Source organism: Falco peregrinus, chromosome 5 (genome assembly GCF_023634155.1).
Source record: "Falco peregrinus isolate bFalPer1 chromosome 5, bFalPer1.pri, whole genome shotgun sequence".
Lineage (NCBI taxonomy): Eukaryota > Metazoa > Chordata > Aves > Falconiformes > Falconidae > Falco > Falco peregrinus.
Window position 1 is genome coordinate 5800591 of NC_073725.1, and position 20007 is coordinate 5820597.

General features: G+C 39.2%; 1 protein-coding gene and 1 long non-coding RNA gene across 7 annotated transcripts in view; one reads left to right on the forward strand and one right to left on the reverse strand.

The window, feature by feature from the left end:
* Positions 1 to 1391: 1391 nt before the first annotated feature.
* On the reverse strand, positions 1392 to 5715 carry LOC106112498 (uncharacterized). 2 transcript variants are annotated; one of them, XR_003554342.2, is made up of 3 exons: positions 4535 to 5715; positions 3150 to 3328; positions 1392 to 2350 (listed from the first exon to the last, which is right to left on the reverse strand). It is a non-coding gene; the product is annotated as an uncharacterized LOC106112498 (long non-coding RNA). The 2 variants fall into 2 exon arrangements; XR_001226805.3 differs by having other exon boundaries at positions 3176 to 3328; positions 4535 to 4935.
* Positions 5716 to 5828: 113 nt separating this feature from the next.
* The window catches only part of TAX1BP1 (Tax1 binding protein 1), a 65784-nt gene continuing 51605 nt past the window's right edge, over positions 5829 to 20007 (forward strand). For 3 of the 5 annotated variants that reach the window (XM_055804583.1, XM_055804588.1, XM_055804586.1), the window contains exons 1-2: positions 5829 to 5970; positions 9051 to 9234. In XM_055804583.1, the coding sequence (XP_055660558.1) occupies positions 9058 to 9234 (177 nt within the window). In that variant the 5' untranslated portion in view covers positions 5829 to 5970; positions 9051 to 9057. Of the gene's footprint in view, positions 5971 to 6537; positions 6686 to 9050; positions 9235 to 20007 lie in introns of all 5 variants that reach the window. The other 2 variants (XM_055804584.1, XM_055804585.1) reach the window with 2 other exon arrangements.

Consider the following 20007-nt stretch of genomic DNA (forward strand, 5'->3'; position numbering starts at 1 on the left):
AATAAGCACTATAGTATTCTGCCTTTTAAAAATATTCCTTATAAAAGGACATTACTTTGTGAAATAAGAAAAGGTGTGAAAGTTTGAAAAAATGATAGGATATATACAATAAAAATATAGTTGGCATTTCTAAGTGGTGCTGCTCAAATAAAATCAGAAAGACTGCGTTGCTTTCTGTATGTAAATTTGCACAGCAAATCCAACATTCTCTTCTCTGTACAATGTTAACAGACACAATAGAATATCAAATAGTTAGGGGATGAATTAAAGGCAACTTTTAATTTTAGCACTGTGCTTCCTAGTAGTTGATTTGTACAGAATGTATATAACAGTACGGTTAGTATTTTTTCAGAGCATCTAAGAATGCATAATGCAGGAGTTTCAGAACTCAAGCAGTAGGAGGAGATAAGAACCTAGACTGAAGATCCATTGACTGTGAAGCTTGCCATACAAATAGCAACACAGGAGGTTTAGACCCCTCTCCACACTGAATGTGGGGCTATGGGGAAAAGCAGTGTGAGTCACTCTCTGTCTCAAGTCCCAGGCTGGGCACAACCTCTCACAAGTGCACTGCGTGACCTGACAGCCCTTCTCCTCAGTGCTGGGTCAAGCATGAGCACAAGTCCTGCATAAGTCAGGTGGCACCAGCCTTGGCAGGGAGTTGTGGGACAGCACCAAGCTCCCCAGTTTGAGCACAGCTGCTCAGGGAGCCAAGGAGTAAGAAAAACGAGTAAACTGGTGGGGACACAAGAACAGATAGAGCCAGGACAGGGGAGCAGGAGACAGCATTATTATGAGGACTCAGACGTCTTTAGGTCCTTTGAGAAAAAGATGTATCATTATGAGAAAATAGGAAAGCTGCCAAGCTTCTTGCAGATGCAGTATACAGTAGACACTTCTGTGCTTTGTCAGCAGTGGCAGCCAGTGCCGGAGGGGGACCCAGAAGGGGATACGAGAAGCATGCTGTAGGCAACTGTGGGAAGTGTCTTTCAACTTTCAGTCCCTCAGGGTTAAATGCTGTGGCCTGAGGTATAAGAACTTTGAAATCTCATTGCTTGTTTGTTTCCTGCCACATGCAGTTTTCCTGCCTCTGAAAACAAAATGTTGGTCATTTGGGAGCTTCCTATTACTTTCAGATAGTGAAGATAAAAGGCTGAGAGAAACAGTAAATCTACCAAAGCATACCAAACAAAGGTATTTACCTGTTCTATATCTGCTAAGATTTAAGTGACACCTACTCAGTGGTCATTTACATGTGGTTCTGTGTATGCCAGTAAGAGGTATGCTAGTAGGAAAAAAACCCTTGCAAACATCATAAATAAGAAATGAAACACTCCCCCAGACCTGGGTCTCCAGTGCACATATATTAATTACACACCAGAGAGTAAAGCCTCAGTATGTGCAAGCATTTAATTCATTATTTGCATTTATTAAAAACATTCCTTTTCACTTTAACAATACAGTAACCCAACAGTGAAATAACAGCAATTCAAATGCGGTCATTTACAGACATGCGGTTTCTTGTGCCCATTGTACAGTGCAGCGCTGCCAAGTCTCACACCTTAGGAGTAAGCTCTTGCTCTTTCCTCTGTCACACACGTACATGCACACACATACAAAATTTACATGTCTGCTCTCACCTATACTCTTTTGGGAAAACCCACAAATTTCATCAATCTCACTCATACAGATTTAAAAATCCTGGCAGCTTTTGAATAGCTTTTCTTCATCAGCTGCAATTAAGTGTTGGAAAAGAAATCCAAAATACACAGAGAGAGACTCTCTCCTTAATAGGAAATGTTAGCAATAGTATGTGATTTCTAATATGTTCCAAAGTTTTGCCACGCCATCTTACTGGAAGGCAAAGTCTCCTTGCCTTGTGATTAGATTTCCTTAAACGCTGGGCAATTCAGTGTTGTCAGCCATAATATAAAACATTATTTATAACTATTTAACTGTTTTAAGAGTATAGTTAATAGCCTTCTGTAACATGATCTTAAAGAAGTTGATTAAGTGTGCTTTACAATGTGACCAGAAAGAGCTTCCGATTAGTGACATCGATATATATATTTTACATCTCACATGGCCCATACTTTTAAAAGTTGGGAGTGTTGAAATAGGAGTCAAACCAAAATGAAATCAAATCATTAGAACCAAAGCATTTCCTTAACACACTTCATCAATAGCATCGTGTCATGCCAATAGATTGAATATCCACAACATAAAGTATCTTTCTTTGGTAATAAAACCTAGAAATGTATGATTTTTCTGTCACTCATACAAAGCAAAGATGGGCCTCAGGGGGAGAATTCAGGGCTGGATCCAAAACTCATCATGGCTTCGGTTCAGGCTATTAACACAGAAAGTAAACAGAAAAAATGTTAGGCTTTGGATCGGAATAAAAATTCAAATATATCCAAGGTTAAACAGATGTGATGGGGACCTATTTCTAATTTCAAGGCTATAAATTGCTAAAGGAGCTCACGGGTTTAAAAAGATAGTGTAGTTACGAAAATAGTAAATGTTTCCCAAATATGCAAGACTGTGTTCCCTGGGAGCCCATAACTGCCCCACACTTCCTTTGGCAATTCCGGTTAGGTGCTCACAGCTTTTATTCCTCGTTCATCTCACGCTGAAGAGGGACTACTCTTGTGCTGGCCAGGAAAGTCTCAGTATAATTACAAAGCAGGGGAATTTTTATGTCCCGGACTGAATTTCAAATTTCTTTTGAATCTAATAATGTTCAAATCCAGTTACTGCATTCACATACATTTTTACCTTATTTAATATTTCCATCAAAACCACAACCGGAGTTTGCCATTGTGTATTTGTCCTCATATTTATGCACTTCAGAAACTGAGACACTGAGAAGAAAAGAGTTCTTCCAGCTTTTTATTTCCAAATAAATACCTTCGTAAAATGTATTTCACCAACAAAATGAGACATATATTCTTTGGGAATTCTGAATATAGACACAAAAAGAGAGTGAACTGATTTTTTTCAGCCTGAAGGAAAGGCCACAGGGAGACCCTATCGCTATCTACAATCAGCTACGCAGAGGGTGTGGAAAAGATGGAACCAAACTCTTTTCAGAGGTGCACAGTGAAAGGACAAGAGGCAAGAGACAAAATTAAAGCATGGTAAATTACAATTTGATATAATGAAATGTTTTTACAATGAGTGTTTTCAGCCCCTGGAAGAGGTCCTCTGAGTGGCAGTGGAATCTCTGTCTGTGGAGACGTGCAAAATCCTGGCAGGGCAAGGCCCTGAGCAGCATGCTCTCCCTGCAGTGCTCTGGAGGTCCCTCCCCATCTCCATGGTTCTGATTCTATGACACATACAGGGAGAACTGCATCAAAAAGATACTTGACATCCGCCATTTTTCCTTTGAAAAAACCCAGCCAAATATTGACTAAACACTGATACTACGTGCTTAAGAGTACAATTCTGATATACATGAAAAGTATACCATTTGTTGTAAAATAGTGGCTCGAATCAAAAGTTTCCTGTTACTGAAATCAGTGGGGTCGGAAAGGTGAAAAGTCAGAGGGAGATGGGATTATTGCCATCATATCTGTAATGAGCTTTTCTAATTGAATTAGTGTATTAGTCAGAGTTTCACAAGGCTAGGGATCCACTAGAAATTGATATAAATGATATCCAATAGAAGTTGATATAAAACTTAGTTTTTATTTTAAATATCTTGCAGAGAAGGTAGACAAAAATAGAAAAATAGTGAGGGTTTTTTTGTACTCAAGAGCAAGTTTTCAAAAAGATTTGTATCACATGGATATATATTTATATCACAGGATATAGTATCTCATGATCCCTGCCTAGAAAATTCAGACTAAGGCACTCAGCCATTAATTCTCAGAGCAAGTGCAATTTGCACCAGTTCCAAACCCATTTTTCTTGACTCAAACCTTTGTACCAGTACAAGCACATGGGTTGTTGATCCTGGGATCACAGTGCACAACTTGTCCATTTGGGTAAACTTCTTCATTTCTCAAAGGGGCAATAAAAAAATGAGAAAAAGCCCTGCACTGTCTTTCTGTAGAATAGCTGTAAATTCTAGAGGGGTAAGACTGGCATCTAAACTTAGGATACAAATACATACATGAGAACACTTATTAAATCATACATTTATTTCAGCAAGAAATGTTCTTAATTTGAATAATAGAAGAATTTTTTTAATGTTTTTATTAGAACCACTGTGTATCTGTGGTTAAGATATAAAGTTTAAAAATACATTTTTTTCTGAAAATTATGGATAGAAGTACAAGAAAAGACAAGATTATCTTGATTTATTTGTTCTAATATTTACACTGTACATGTGACAACTAGCATATGTAATTTGTTTTACTTCCTACAAATGCATTTAGCAATAAAAATAATAACTTAACACTGAATTATGACTAAACCGTAACTAACTCTTTTGACTGAATGAACATTTTTTTCCCCAGGCATTCACTGTATATTCCCATAAACCAGCATTATAATGGTGTTAAATGAAAGCAAAACTACTTATACTTACCAACATTGATACTCCACAGCTAGTGACTGTAAACCCCAAGTTCTTCCCCAGTCCCCATCCCACATGAGAACAGGTCTTGTGACTCTTAGCCCTTTTATCAGGTCACACAGAGCAGAAAACAGCAAGAAGAAATGGAGGGCAGAGATAAGAAGTAATAGCTCTCCCCACCTCCTTAGAAATATTTATTGCTTTTCTGATTAACATACTAGTTTAATTTTCCACTACAATACTTGATCTCATCTTAAAGGAGAAAGTGCTGTACATACACTTCTGTCTTCTGAAATGGTCTGTTAGTACAGTGCATGGAATTTATTGCTTTCCAGGGAAAATGGAATATATGGATGATATAAGAGGTTATTAATTGTGTATACAAATCAAAGGATTGCTTAGTAACCTGTGATACACCTGAAGACGTAAGATTGTTTTCAGAAACAAGAGATGCAAAACAAGTAAAATGGATGACCTTAATTACTTACCAGGACAGTTTCTATGCTCTATCTTAGCTTCATTTGTGTTAGGACTGACCGTGAAAAAGCTGTCGAACTTGTCAAAAACCTAAGTCAGTAACACCAATAATAAATTCTGTAATACTCTATAATATAGTAGTAATTATAATGATAATATTACGTCTCTCCACATAATGTGTTTGTTGAGAATACACACGAAATGTGTAAGAAACAGTAGAAACAAAGAAGTAACGGTGATCTTGAGGACAGTCTGTGGTAGGAACCCGTGCTGGGCACACTGGGAGAAGTCCCGCATACCAGTGGACATTACTCAGCACTGTTCGTGGTTACCCAGCCCGGTTACTCCGGGAAGTGACCTATGACTCGATGTCAGATGAAAATTAAGTAAGAGTCAGTGTATTTGTAAGAGAATGTACTTTCGTGGAGATCTGCCACTGTGCGCAAGCAGAACCGTGCAAGCCTTTACAGTCACTCTTATCTCACCCCTCTCGGGCTCGGGAAGACCTGCAGAGGCTGGCAGATTAACAGCAACGTTCGAGGCGTAACTACGCCAGTGTTTTGGACGGGGGACCGAGGAGGAGATGGCTAAATTAGGGTACGTGAGCATTACCGAGGCAACGCCGGAATAACGCACAGGACGGGAGGCGCCGTGGCACGGGCAGGCGCCGTGCAGGGAGGCGGCAGGGGCACGGCTCCGCACGCGCCGCGAACGCAGGCCCGCCAGAGGCGCGCGGGCCCGGCGTGAGGCGGCTCCGGCGGGACGCGGCTGCTCTGCCCGGCCCCCCGCACCCCCGGCCGGCCCCCCGCACCCCCGGCCGGTCCCGCTCCACCTCCAGCCCGTTCCCCGCCGGCGACCCGCCCCCGCGCGGGCAGGGCCGGGGCTGGAAGTGACGCTGGCGGGCGGGGCTGCGAGGCGCTGATGGCGGAGGCCCCATGTTGATGTCCCCGGCGCCCTCCGCGCCGGTCTAGGTAAGGGGCCCACCCGGGCCTGGCGGGGGGGACGGGCGGGTCTGACACCCTCATTTCTGTCGGCCCCCGGAAGCCACTGGGGCGGGCGGGGTCCACAGGCCCCGGGCCTCGGTTCTGCGCCACCGGGAAGGTGCTCCCCCCCCCTCCCCCGCCCCTTCCCAGCTGTCTTAGGCCGATCGTAGGTCGGGAGGGGAGAAAGCGGGGAGAAGCGGGGAGAGGCGGCCGCTGCGGGGGGCGCGGGTCCCGGGCGGCCGTGCTGTGGGAGGCGGCGGGGCTCCCCTCCCCCGCCGTGGCGGCGAGCGCGTTGCGAAGGTCCCGGAGCAAAGGTGATCCGCTGGCGGAGCCGGGGGTGGGGAAGGGGCGGGAGGCGGCGGGGCGCAGGGGGCCCGCGGCGCGGGGGAAGGGAGGGCGGGAGGGGCCGGGGGCGTCAGGTGCTCCCCGTCCCGCCGGCACTGCGGCTGGAGGGCTCCGGGAGGAGCTGGCTGGGCCGGTGTGGCTCGTCCCGCTTTGGCTTTTCCTGCCTGACGAGGTTTCCCTCCTTACGTCCTTTTCGGTGCATAAACCCAGACGTGTTGTTCAGCCTCCCCAAGAGAATCGCTTGTCACGTCAGTAACGAAGCCCCAGCGTAGCTCTTCCTCCTCCTCTCCTGTTTGCCAGCCGGTAGCTGTGAGCCATGTAAGCGAGCACCCAGCATCCCCTAAACTGTCCTTGAGCTGTAAGTAGATCTCAGGTTCCCCTAAGCTCCGGGGATTTTCCTGCTAGGGAACAGTAATCCCAGGTGATTCTGCTGGTCTGCACGAGTTCAGATTTGTGGATAGTTCTGCTCTGGGCTTGGAAACCAAGCCTCCCTTTACTGGTTGCGCTAAGGCTAGTACTCATATGCGATAGCAGGCAACCAGCGTGTGGAAATTAGTATTTGGTTGTTTCTTGTTGTTTTTTTGGGTTTTTTGGTTTGTTTTTTTTTTTGGCAGTGTGGGTCGGGGTTATGTGGTCTTTTTTTGTTTGTTCTTGATTTTTTGTAGCATGTGCTTAGAATAAACTATCCAGTTCTAAAAATAGACCTATTTTTAAAAAGAAGTTAAATTCAATTGGTTTTGTTATTAATGCTTTGTTTACTCTTTTTGTGCTTATCTTGGGTAATGAAAACTGTTGGGTTTTCTTGGGTAATGAAACAGTCTGTTTCATGTCAATATTATTTGGCTTTGGGTACTGCTAAATTACTAAAAATGAATTTATTGCACTCAAAAAAAGGCTGTTTTTTTTTTTAGAATTGTAGAAACTGTTGCTTCATATCATTTAGAGTTCAGAGTAGATTTGAGAGATGTCTTAAATGTAATCCTCTGTTTTGAGAGGTGTGGGAGTTTTCAGGGTTTTACTATGTTGTTAAATTTCCTATAGTCTTCTGGACTCTGAAGCTAGATAACAGACAGGATTTATGTGTACCCTGGTCCCTAAAAAGCTGTCTTTTGATGTTTACTCATTTTCTTGTTTGTGTAAGTTCTTGGGTTTGTTCTTTGCATCAGTTAATCTTTACAAGCTTGGCATTTTATCTTTTTACTTGTGTTGTTCAGGGTGAAAAACTGCTCTATATTTAACATGTGATACATCAAAATGATGTCATGGAATCCCATAAGTACTTCATGTATTATTTTAAATTGGGCATTAATAAGCTTAAAACATTGAGGGCTTAAACCTAAAAAATCCTTATTTACCTTTTGCTTGTTTTGAGTGATGAATACCTATTTGTTTCAGAGTGCGTTTTATTTCAGAAAACATGAGCTCTTTGCTACTTATTTCTTGACTGGTGAAAAGAAATTTTTAAAGGCTGAAGGAAATACACAGGCAGCCTTTAATCTTTGAACTTCATGAGAGTTGCAGTGACCCATCCCTTTTTGGGATTGGTTTCCACGTGTATCTTCAATGAATGTAATATGTCATGCGCTTGGCAGTTAGCTCATTCAAGGTGTGGATTTGCCTGGGCTGTATGAAATGACTTTTAATAGCCATTGCAAGAATGGCATGGCTCATGTTTCTAGAAATGCGTTAGATAAAACACGTAGATACAAGACAGATAGATATAAGGCCCTAATCTTCCTAATACCGAATGTTTTGACGAATCTGTGATTTTATGTTGAAATCTTGACACTTGAAACTTCTCAGGTGCCTGTCTTCTATTTTTGGCAGATTTGCTGAATCCATGGAAGGGACTTTATTGTTCTGCTTGTGAAGCATCTTGCGTTGCTGTAATTTTTAGCACTATGTATCCTAAAGGAGGTGGTGAATGGAAAGCATAGTTAAAAGCCTTTGCAGTCCAACTGATTAGTGTTGATCCATCAAACTGCATGCATACCTAGTGTTTCCTCTATCAATGAAATCCATTGTTTATGGTAATGAAGCTAAACGTGCAGGGCTGGGAGCTTATGTGTTACAGTGAGAACAGTAAAAGATGGCCACAACTGCTAAAGCCAGGCAAGAGAACTCTTTTTGAAGAACAACAAAAAAACCCCACCAACCAATCCCCTTCTGTTTAGACAAACTGTCTTGTTTTTAAAAAATGTCTTAAAATGGAACTTTGTTAGTTTTACAGAGAGGGGAAGAAAAACTTCATATATAAAAATGCTGTGAAAAGCACTGAGCAGTACAGATTGGTAGGGAAACTGTGGAGCTTTGTTTCTCCTTCCCTGCCACATGCAGAACCATTAAGAATATTTCATTAAGTTAGAAGCTTGTTTTGTTTTCACACCACCGCTTTAATTTCCTACTTTCTGCTGCTGTATCTGAGCTGTGATACTGGGGGGGGCACGGGGAGGGCATTCAGCTAAGCAGTGCTTTATCTCCATCTTGATGTCATTGCTGAAATGACTGCCATTTTGTTTGTTTGTATATTATTTGTTGACATTGTTTTGGAGTGATGCTGAGGCAGTGCACTTTGCTGGACTTGGTCTATAGTTACCTGTTTTCAGAACAGAGGAACTAATGGTTCTGTTTCTCTGTTTTGTATATTTCAAATAGATCGATTTTTGTAACTTAACTAATTTTTCCACTATATTGAAGTAGCAACCTCTACAATTTTGTTACAGATCAAACATGTCATCCTTTCAAGAAGTTCCGTCTTCAGCTAACACTTTGCAGACTTCCAATTTTGCACATGTGATTTTTCAAAATGTGGCGAAAAGTTACCTTCCAAGCACACACCTTGAATGTCACTACACTCTGACTCAGTTTATCCACCCTCATCAGAAAGACTGGGTTGGTATTTTCAAGGTAAGTAAAGCTTGTTCTATTGCTATTTTTCAGATGTTTACTGTCTTCTCTCTTAACAGTTAAAAAAACCAAAACAAAACTAAAATGCCAACAACAATAAAAGCTCTCTCAAACTTAAGTGGAACATCACTTTTAAGCGATGTATTGGTTCCTACTATTACAGTGTGAGTTCCCTAACAAAGATCAATCTGGAGATTGAAACTAGAGGAATGAGTACACTGTAAGTCTACTGGAGTAAAGGGAAGGTGTGATGTGGTGGTGGTGTGAAGAATTAAATGGAAATTACTCGGGAAGAGATGTGTGGGCACAGAGTGACATTATGAACAGGACTAGGTGAAGAATGTGAGCCAGAGTAAGGGTAAAATGTGTGCAGAAAGAAAAAAATTAAGCTGGAGGTACCCTGACGCATGTCCCTGACTCATTTTTGTTGCTAGAACAGGCTGAACAGTATAGATCACTAAAATTATTCAAAACAGACCCTTGAAAAAGGAGGAGGGGTGAGGCCACATTAAGTTATTTGGAGTTATTTTTAAAGGTTAGTAAAGTTTCATTTATGGGATTAGAAAAATTAATTCTTAGATCTGCATCTATTTAAGATCTTGATCTCTCTTTCTTTGTCAGCGTATCTTCTAGTAGGTGATGCTTAAATTCCTTGCTTGAGTGATTAATAGAGGTTTTGATGCAAGTTTTAAAGGAGTGATGCTTTGGCAGTGGGGAAAGGAGAAAGGTAGCAGAATATCTTGGTAGTGGAGGACCTTTCCCTTAGAACTGTCCGCTGTCTAAGAATGTAAATGCATGGCTTCACTGTAATCTGCAGATTACCAGTGGATTGTTAGTCTTTGTTCAAGATAAATTACTCTTCTATAAAACAGAAGTACTGTGTCTTGTAACAAAGCAGAAGCATTTTTAATGCTGTGTGCAATGACTATAGTCACTAAATCGTGCGAGGGAGGCATTAACTTGCAAACAGGCACATTTCTCTAGTGGGAGGTTTTTAAAAATATATGTGTGCATATATGTTGATTATCTGCAAAGTTTTGATGAATAGTGTAGCTGACCACATTTGAATGTTTAATTAACAGCATTAATGAAACTTAAAAAATCTATCAAAAATTTAAAGAGGATATTGTTCATATTACACATAAACATTTTGAAATTATTTAAACATAACTTTGAGGAGTGATTATTGTGGCTCTGTCTGTTCTAAGTGAGGGAGGCAATCAGACAGGACCCTAAAAATACTAATTGGGGGGAAAAAAGTGTGAACAGTTTTTCAGTGACTGCATGAAATGCTGTGTACAACTTACAGGTATCTTTGATTTCATCTTGACTGTAATGATATGTTTTATAAACTATTGACATAGGAGTTCTTATTCTGATATAGCAGTGACAGGTAATAAATACACCTTTGGCAGTCGTTTGAGGAACATGTTGAATTGGCATAAGGTGGTACTTCTGAAAGAAACATCACCTTTTACACAGGCTGGCTTATTTCTTGTGCTTCCTGTCCTTCAAGTGAAACAAGCTCTTGTGTGATGAGTCAAATCAGGGAATTGATTGACGTTAAGACCAACGTTTTGGGTCTGGATTTTTTCAGTGGAATTCCCCAACTGAATTTCCAGGTCACCTAATGCTCATCAAGATAAGGGAAGGAAGCATTGTGAGATGTTGAAAATTAATTTCTTTTTGTGTGACTATGTCAGTTTATACTGAGTGTTATGAATATACTGTCTTAGTATATTTATGGTACAGTGAGTTAAACGGAGCCACCTGTCCAAATGTGTCTGCAGGTGTGTATGAGTAATGCTTACAGTAAAATAAATTGTGAAAATGTAGTCATCTTGGGATAGATAATAGACAGAAGCTATACTACCCTGTGATCTGAGTGTAAAAATGAGGGACATGTAGAGAACTAATTGTTCCTGGAGAATCAACAAACTACCTGGAGGTGGTTTGAAAACTGATGAAACAGGCAGGGGTTTTATCATTTACCTTTCTAAAACACATTGAATGATGTGAAGAATGTGATGCATGTTTAGTAAAGTGATTTTCAGCATTAAAAAAGAAAAAGAGGCAAATCTTGACTAATTATGAGAACAGTAATTAATGGCCTTCTGTATTGGCCTAGTGTACAAGGAAAGTGAGGCTTCTCTGAGAACTCAAGGCATCAATTCACTAACTGTTCACATAGAGGGGATATAAGTCCACCTTGTTTTTCTGAGAGGAATAAATTACTTGGAAAACAAACCTGTTTAAATGGTGTTATTTAATCTTTGCCTGGAATTGTACAGAAAATTACTATTGTTGTAGTGACTAATGGACAGAGGGAGAAGGCATCATGTTTAAAAAAAAAGAAAAAAAACCAAACGCCAACACCCCCACCCCTCCCCCCCCCCATCAAAAAACCCTAGTAGTAATTTCAGATTAGTGTAGAAAGTAAGATTTATTCCATATCCCGCCACCCCCGAAACATTGTGTTGGTTTTGGTTCTAATGTTGATTTTGTTCCATTTCAGTGGGCAGTGGCTTCAACTGTATTCTGTCCTGTGTTTGCACAGCTGGTCAGCTAAGAATTTTTTTATTGAACTGAACAAAATCCATAAGTACCTTTTCAAGTCAGTGGTTTGCATTTTGGTTGCAAGAACATTTCTTCAGCAGCAATGATGTCTGGAGTAGATATTGATTATTTATATCCTTGTATTATTACCCTGTTTGTTTTGCTACTCCAGGTGTTTGTGCAGCTGCACAGTGGAATGGATCAGGGAAGCGATCTGCCAGAAAAATGTAGTCCCTACTTCCCAGCTTTTACCAACTTATTTCACAACTGGTTTGGTTCTTCAGCTTGATCACTGTGTGATGCAGTGGGCAACTGTGCTGCATCACTGTGATGGAAACAAGTGGACTAGGAAGGTGTGTGGGAGAAGGGCTACTATGCCTGCTTTACTGGCTTGGCTGTGTAATGTGGCATGACGATTGAAGGTGCTTTTTCAAATCCTTTTAGAGTTCTGTTCTGAAGAGCAGCTTTTAAGGGTTTGGTTTGTAGTTTGTTTCCTTTTTAAATGGAAATGGAGCTAATAGTTTCAGAAGCAAAACCTGATTTCATATACTGACTCTTAATTTCTAGCTTGTGATTTTTTTTAAATGTTTCCATAATGTGCACTCCATGTCTGATAGACTCTTTATTCCATGTAGATTTGCATTTGTGAGTGTTGTAGTTGCCATTAGTGTTGTTCAGCTTACGTGAAAAAAAGATGTTAGAAATTGAATCCTTGGTAGGAGCCATAAATTGCTTGTAAGAGTTCCTTTCTGTGTGTCTTATTGTGGTTATTTATTCATTTAGGTATTTATTACATAATTTCATTTTATTCTTCTTTATATCAGTCTTTTCCACCTGGTACACATTCTTTTTCACTTGTTAAACTTAATGGTTGTGAACTTTTCCCCCCTCACTAGAGTGCTTCCAGTTTCCTGTGTCAGTACTGAGTATTCCAGATATTTCATCACTGAGTATTGGCTTCTGTTTTATACTGTGAAAAGATACTGGCTTAAGTGAAGGGTACCACAGCAGGTTCTTTCATGTTTGCATTTGCATATTTACAGATACTTTCTTCTCAAGGATGTTATATAAAGCAACTTAAAATAAGGAGCCAAGCAAGATAAAGTACTGCCTCCCTGTTCTCCATCAGAAGTATCAAAAAGGACTTACTGGGAGCTAGAATAGGTCTAGAACTTCAGACCTGAGCTAGGTCTGTGGCATACAACATTATGACAAAGGAGTAAATACACTGGCAAACAAATAACAGTTCTTCTGAAACTTAAAAGGTTCTACCAACTTCTCTGCATATATCATAGATGAGATGTGTTTTTTGTTCTTGGTGTGATTTAAGTTGCTAAATGCTGAACTTCTGTAATGCTGAGCGTAAAACACTTTGGCAGTAGGTTTAAAAAACGCAAACTCATTGTTCATAAACTGAAAGGATAATGTTGCACATAAGAGGATTAATTCAGATATACCAATTTTCTTGCAAACTGTGTTTTATCTAAAGGCATGTGTTACTTTTGATATTGGAACTTTGGCAAAAACTTGGAGGGACAGGAAGTACAATAGCAAAGGTGATGTTACCCTTCACAGCAGAAGTTCTGAATACTCGATGATGTTTTTATTTTTTTTGTATATGTTCTTTTTTTTTTTTTTTTTTTTTTTTCCTTGTCCCCTACAGGAGGCTTAAAACCAGGTCTTGACTCAGTCTTCAAATCTGTTGTCTTTGATTGCAGCTCTTTGTTCTTGCTTTTGTGATGTTCTGGAGGGTCATCTGTAATCAAGTGCCAAAAGATCTTCATAAGTTATATCCTTGCTTCTTACCAAGAAAAAAAAGGCAGTTTTACAGATAAGTACTGCTCTAGTACTTGGCATGGACATCCTGATCCTGAGTCTGTCTCTTCACGCAGTTTTATGGGAACTAGAATTTGAGATCAGCTTTCCCTTTAGTGAGGATGTCTGCGTGGAAGAGCCTGATGGTTCATAGTGTGGAGTCAGGAGAGAAAGCTTATCATTCTTGATTAATTTCATAGGATATCTGTAGTCCCAGAATCATCCAAGACCAGTGTCCCCCTCTTTATCCTTTGGTGCTTATTTGTGATTAATCGAGATCTGGAGGGACCCTAAGAGCAATCCAAATCTAAACCTTTGAAATGAGGAAAAATAAATAATACATGCGCTATGTCTGGTTGCAAAAACAGTCTGTCTGGTAGGTAGCCTTAATCTCTGGATAGGAAAATCTACATCTTGTGACTTTATTTCACAATAGGGTGAAATAATCGTATCGCCACGTGATATTTCTTGCATTATTATTCCATAATGTCAAGATATGCATAATTGTTTGAAAAACCTGCTTGGCTTTTAGCAAGCAGGGTTTACTCTTCTTTCTAGGGCATATGTGTGCAAATAGGACCGTCAGGCGTTCAGTATACTAAAGGAAGCAGGTTTACTATGTGTCTCAAAGGCACAAGGAAAGAATGTTACGGTCATAATAAAGATATTGCTTCAAGAGAGTAGCGTTAAAGGTGTGGGTGTTTGTGGGGTGTATCATAATACTTTCTGGGTTTCTGAAGATTTAATTTTGCTGAGGCTAGCATGCTGGAAAGACCTGTGACAGCAGGTAATGTTAAGCTAATGGCTTTGGTCTTGCTGTGTCATTAATTAGCTGTTCCATCAAAACTTTTCTGTTCCTTGGTTCTAGTTGGTATATTTTTCTAAGTAATCTACATTACCATTCTTTGAGAATGTTGACATGTAGACATGTACCCCCAAGGAAATCATTAGTTTCTTGAAGTCTACACAGCTTAAAAATGGTGATCTGACATTCTGGTAACTTAACATAAGGAAAAACTAAATAACCAGGATTGGGAAGCTCTTAGTAACTTATTTGAACACAAGAAGTGCCTGCTTGCTGTGAGAGAGTACTCGGTATTTAGGAGGTCGCACCTGAACTACTGTTTGTGCATCAGTGCAGTACCTGTATTTGCATGCAACTTTATTTCTGTCTTTTCAATGTACTGATTTATAGCAAACCTCAGAATTAACTTGTCAGTGGTCAGAAAGTTCCGTAGCAGAATTTAACAGTGGATTTGATGGACACCTAGAAATAGCTTGGTGGTTGTGTTTTATCAAGACAATATAGATATGTTTTTGTGAAGTACCTGGGTTATTTAGTCTCCTTTGGACTGCAAATAACAGTACAACTTGTGTGAGTCATTTCAATGTCCTGATTTTGTTGTAGTTTAGGGTGTGGGGTTTTTTTTGTTTTTTTTTTAGGATACCAATTACTTCCATATATACAGATCACGTTATGAAGTGTAGTGCGAAAGCTGGATGTGTTACTGTCCACATGCATGTAGAAATACAACTTTTCTGGCATGGAATCATCACTGCATAGCAGGGCATGATAGATACAGGAATGCGTAGTGCACAGTATGTCCTATTGTTAAAATAGCTGGGAGTAGAATTACTGGAATGCAGAATGTTTTGAGTATTGCTGTGTCCATGAATTAGAGTGATTCTGTTGATTTCTGATTTGCCTTCTTTGGAAACACGTTGTAAATTGTTAACAGAGATAATCTTTTTCTTAGGGGAAAAAAAAAAAAGAAATCTGTGGCAACCTTGTTCACTGTTTCTAAACTAGATGAAGGGAAAGATGATCTGGGTTTACGTGATACTACTTTTAACAAGGCAGTTTGAAGTTTAATTCCAATCTGGTGTCGCTCTTTTTCTAAAAATATTTGCTGTGGGAGGTTTGTGTGGTCAGAGGTAGAGCGGGCATAACAAAGTGGTCCATAGCTGGTAAGAATTTTGAAGTAAAAGGTTGTGCTAATTTATAGTTATCATGAGATGTGATAGTAAATGAGTATTTCACTTAAACTCCAGCCACCCTTTTTTGTTACATTTTTATGCTTATCTTTCAAAGTAAACTGTAACTTTTACTCTTTGATCTGTCATAAAATTTCCTGGACAGTCATTTACATATGTAACAGGTTTTCTTTTAGAGAGTTCATATTGTTTTGGTTTTTATTTTGATTTATACCTAATAAGAGAGAAAGTTGATCCTGTTGGTCTAGGCAGTCTGCCAACGTAATTTTGACATATTCTTCTGAACTATGACATAGAAATACAACCAATAATGATGATGATAGGTTAGTATTCTGATAGTACTTTGATACTGCAGCAAATACCATATGTTCTCAACAGCCCAAGGTAAAAAAACTGCCTGAATACATTCGTAACGTTCAGCAGAGATGGACTGGTTCAGGTCTGGGCATAAGAGAACGTCTTAACATTACGGCTTTTCGTTAAGAGTCTAGAGTACCTTGTAGCCGTCTTCTACCCCAGAATGTTTCAGCTTTAGGGATACTGCTGTAAAACAAATTTTTCTCTCTGTGTGAGCAGCAAGGTCATGTCTGAAGAGAAGTCTTAAATGGCTTGGTCTGTGGTAAGTCAAAAGTTGCATGTGATATAAGGTGATCACAGACATACTACAAAACCCAAGAGTGTAGCTTTGACTTCACTGTTTAATTTATTTTGAAATGCCTATGCCTTAATGTTACTGAGGTGTACTTAATACTTTAATAAGTAGTTTTTCTTATGTCCATGTTCTGAAATCTTTTGTACAGTTTGACTTTTTCAGAATTGGCATCTCTATATGGTTATTCAATGATTATGCATGTGTTCAAAATTGTATTATGTTAGCGGCATGTCAGTGTTAACAGTAAATTATCAGTAAGTTTGCTCAGTATGAGGTTCGCTGCCCCCAGATGTTTTACTTTTTCCATCTGTTAATTGGCTTAGAAGAAGAAAAGACTGTTGTGGTTTTATCCCAGCCAGCAGCTAAGTACCACACAGCTGTTTGCTCACCTACCCACCCCCCAGTAGGATGGGGAGGAGAATCAGAAAAAAGGTAAAACCTGTGGGTTGAAATAAGTACAGTTTAATAACTGAAATAAAGTAAAATATAATACTTCTACCACTAATAATAATTCTAATGAAAAGGGAGATAACAAAAAGAGAGACATAAAATTAAAGGAAAAAACCCTAAAACAAACAAGTGATGTACAGTACAATTGCTTACCACCCACTGACCAATGCCCAGCCAGTCCCTGAGCAGTGATTTTGCCCCTCTCCACCAATTCGCCCCAGTTTATATGCTGAGCATGTTATTCTATGGTACGGAATATCCCTTGGGCCAGTTTGGGTCAGCTGTCCTGGCTATGTCCTCTCCCAACTTCTTGTGTCCCTCCAGGCTTTTTGCTGACAGGGTACAAGAAGCTGAAAAGTCCTTCAGTTAGTATAAAAACTACTTATTAGCAGCTGTTGGCGAAATGTGAATATGGGGAAAGCTAATTGCACTGAGTGACATTTCAGTAAGAAAGTTGCTTGTAAGTGTGGGGCAACACAGAGGAAGAAAAAAACTTTTCATGATGACTATGTGCCTGTTTATTAGTAGAAGGAAAACCTGTCTGGTATGAGTATTGCGGGCAGTTGGGTTGTCCCTACTTGCCCAGTGAAATTGCAGAGTGCTTGCTGTTAGACGTCTTAACCTCTACCAGACTTAAACATTTCTGCTCTGACTACAGAGTTGGTTTCTATGACTAAAAAGTAGTTTATGATGTCCTAAATTGAAATAAGCCTTTTTGCTTAGAAGTAGGTATATAGTGAATAGTTTACTCTGTAATGGCCATTAAAGCTTTCCATTTTATGGAGGGATAATTAAATAAAATAAGGCTTGGTTTACTAACACATTTGTACGTAACATAATCTGGATATGACGTGTTTGTAGGAGACATGATGTTTAGTCATGTTTTTGGTTTAAAAACATGGGTTGAGAAGGTAACAGTAGGATTTGATTCCTGGGTTATTAATCTATTGGTTAACATCTTGGAAGCAAGAGTATGGGAATTTATGCACAACTTTCTAATTGAAAAATGGATATCTGAGTGGAGTTTGTGAGAATTAAATGTAGAGAAATGGAGACGGTAGAATGCATTAATACTAGGTTAGCAGACTTTATTTCTAAATCTTATATGGATTATTTTTTTGTTGTTGTTGGTTTAGGGGAGTTGCATCATCCAAGTCTTATGTGCTCTTTTTGTTTAAGAAGTAAGCAAGTTCATATATTTTTTTAGGAGTTGACTCAGAGCAAAATGTTTTCAGTGAATTCCTGAGAGAGCAGTGGTATCAGCACAGCCAGTCAACACATCAGATGATGAACTTGAGTTCATAGTTCACAAGTCTTGTGTGTAGTTTGACAGGTCATTTATGCTGGAGTTCTTGTGTAATTTGTAATGTTTGTGTGATTGAACGTGGATATTGTAATGTCTGCCATTACCCATGCCAAGTTTTTAAGTTAGACTAGTAAACTGTGCCCCTTTTACTCATCCTGGCTCACAGGAAGTTTCCCAGTATGTCCCATTGAAAGTTCTCATTTATTTTAAGATTTCTGATGGTAAGAAAGTACTAATGTGCATTTGTTTCAGCTTTAGCACGTTGATTGGAACTTGGGTTTATGTTAGTAGTTGACAATACTTTGTTTGCTGTGTTGTGTGTTCCCCCCTTTTCCCCCCACCCCCAACTGGAGTTCCGACTGAGGTTTTTGTACAACAGCAAAGTCTAGCGATTTTGATCGAGATACTGTTTCAGTTGAATTGCTTTCACTTTGAAAGTCTTACTCTAGATTTTGAGTACTTTTTTTGTTGTTGTTGTTGTATTCTCTTCTAGTCAGCAGTATAAATTTAAAATGAAAAAGCATATTATGTAAGTATTTGTTTCTGGGTTGTTTGTATACCGTTTTAGTTGGCATTCTAATTAAGTGTTGTGTGTGGTGTGTGTTTTTTTTTTTAATTTGGTTTCACATTTTAGTACATCAGAATACACTCTTCATTGCAAAATAGGCCTGTAACTTCACGTGAGGCCTAAACAGGAATTAATTGTGAATTTCCACATCTTTCTTCTCACATCCAGGTTTTTAACAGCTTTTAAGTTCTAATTATTCATGAAAATAAATATGCTTGCAGCTGGAGTAATTAGATCATAAATTTTTACAACTTGGTCAGTAAATGAAAGAAACAGAAGATGAAACAATGCAATTGAAGGCTTGATTTCAACTATATTTTATAATGGCTGTAATTTCAGTTGACTTATTTTTCATTGTTATTGAAGTTCAAATACAGAAATGAAATTTGCAAATCTTTCTTAGAAGCGTTTGTGTGTTTTCTGTAATGTTCTCATGAATACACATGGTCATTGTTAGTCATCAGCTGATTTGGTAGTTGCAATGGTCAAACTCCTGTTCTTAAAGGTTTGAAGATTTTTTTTCTGATAAAAAAAGACTGAACTTTGACTGCTTTTGTTTTCTGACGTGTTATGCCAGTTCTGTTGTTTTTCCATTTTCTTACTTTTTTGAATAGAAATAATACTGCAAGATGCCAGTGAATTACATACTTAACCACTTACTTCCATTTTCTACTTTGGTGTAAAATTGTTAGGGTTTTGTTTTGGCTTTTTTGTTTAACTTTGAGGCAGGTAGAGTTTGAATGATGTGGAAAAGGAATGACTAAAGACTAATAGACACAAATTTGTGATAAAAGTTCTATGGAGCATTTAAATAGTATTTAAATAGCATCTTCATTTACTTTTTAACACATGTTCATGTTCTAGTAGAGTACTAGAGAGAGTCTGGGCACAAACTAAAGAAGCTGCTCTGCTACTTTCTATTTTCATGCTGAGGCCCTCTGAAATATTTGAGAATTCCTCTGCTTCTACTTGTTAATTTCCAGTTCTAACATAAAGTCTGTGTTTGAAACTTTTCTTCTGCTCTGTTGCTATTCTGGGATTGTCATGGTAACTCTTACATAGAGAAGCTTGGAGATACGAATAATCGAAACAGATTATAGGATTCATTTAGATATTTCGCGCCCCCCCCCCCCCCCAATAGATTTTGTGTCCTTGGTGTTTCAGTGTAAGTATAGTAGGGTCAAAGGAGCTACCTCATCCCAAGAACTGGAGCATCGGCTGCAAAAGCTTTTGCGAGGGGGCAAGTTAACCTTTATCTGCTTCTTGAATGTTGTTCTATGGAGAAAATATTTCTGAAAAGGAAATACTAGGATTAATTTATCTGCTTTTAACTTAACAAAGCTTACCTTAAAATTTTCAAATTATGAGATTAAAGAATATTCTGGCCAGGGAACTCTTTTTAGTCTGTGCTCAGGTATCACTATGTCGAAT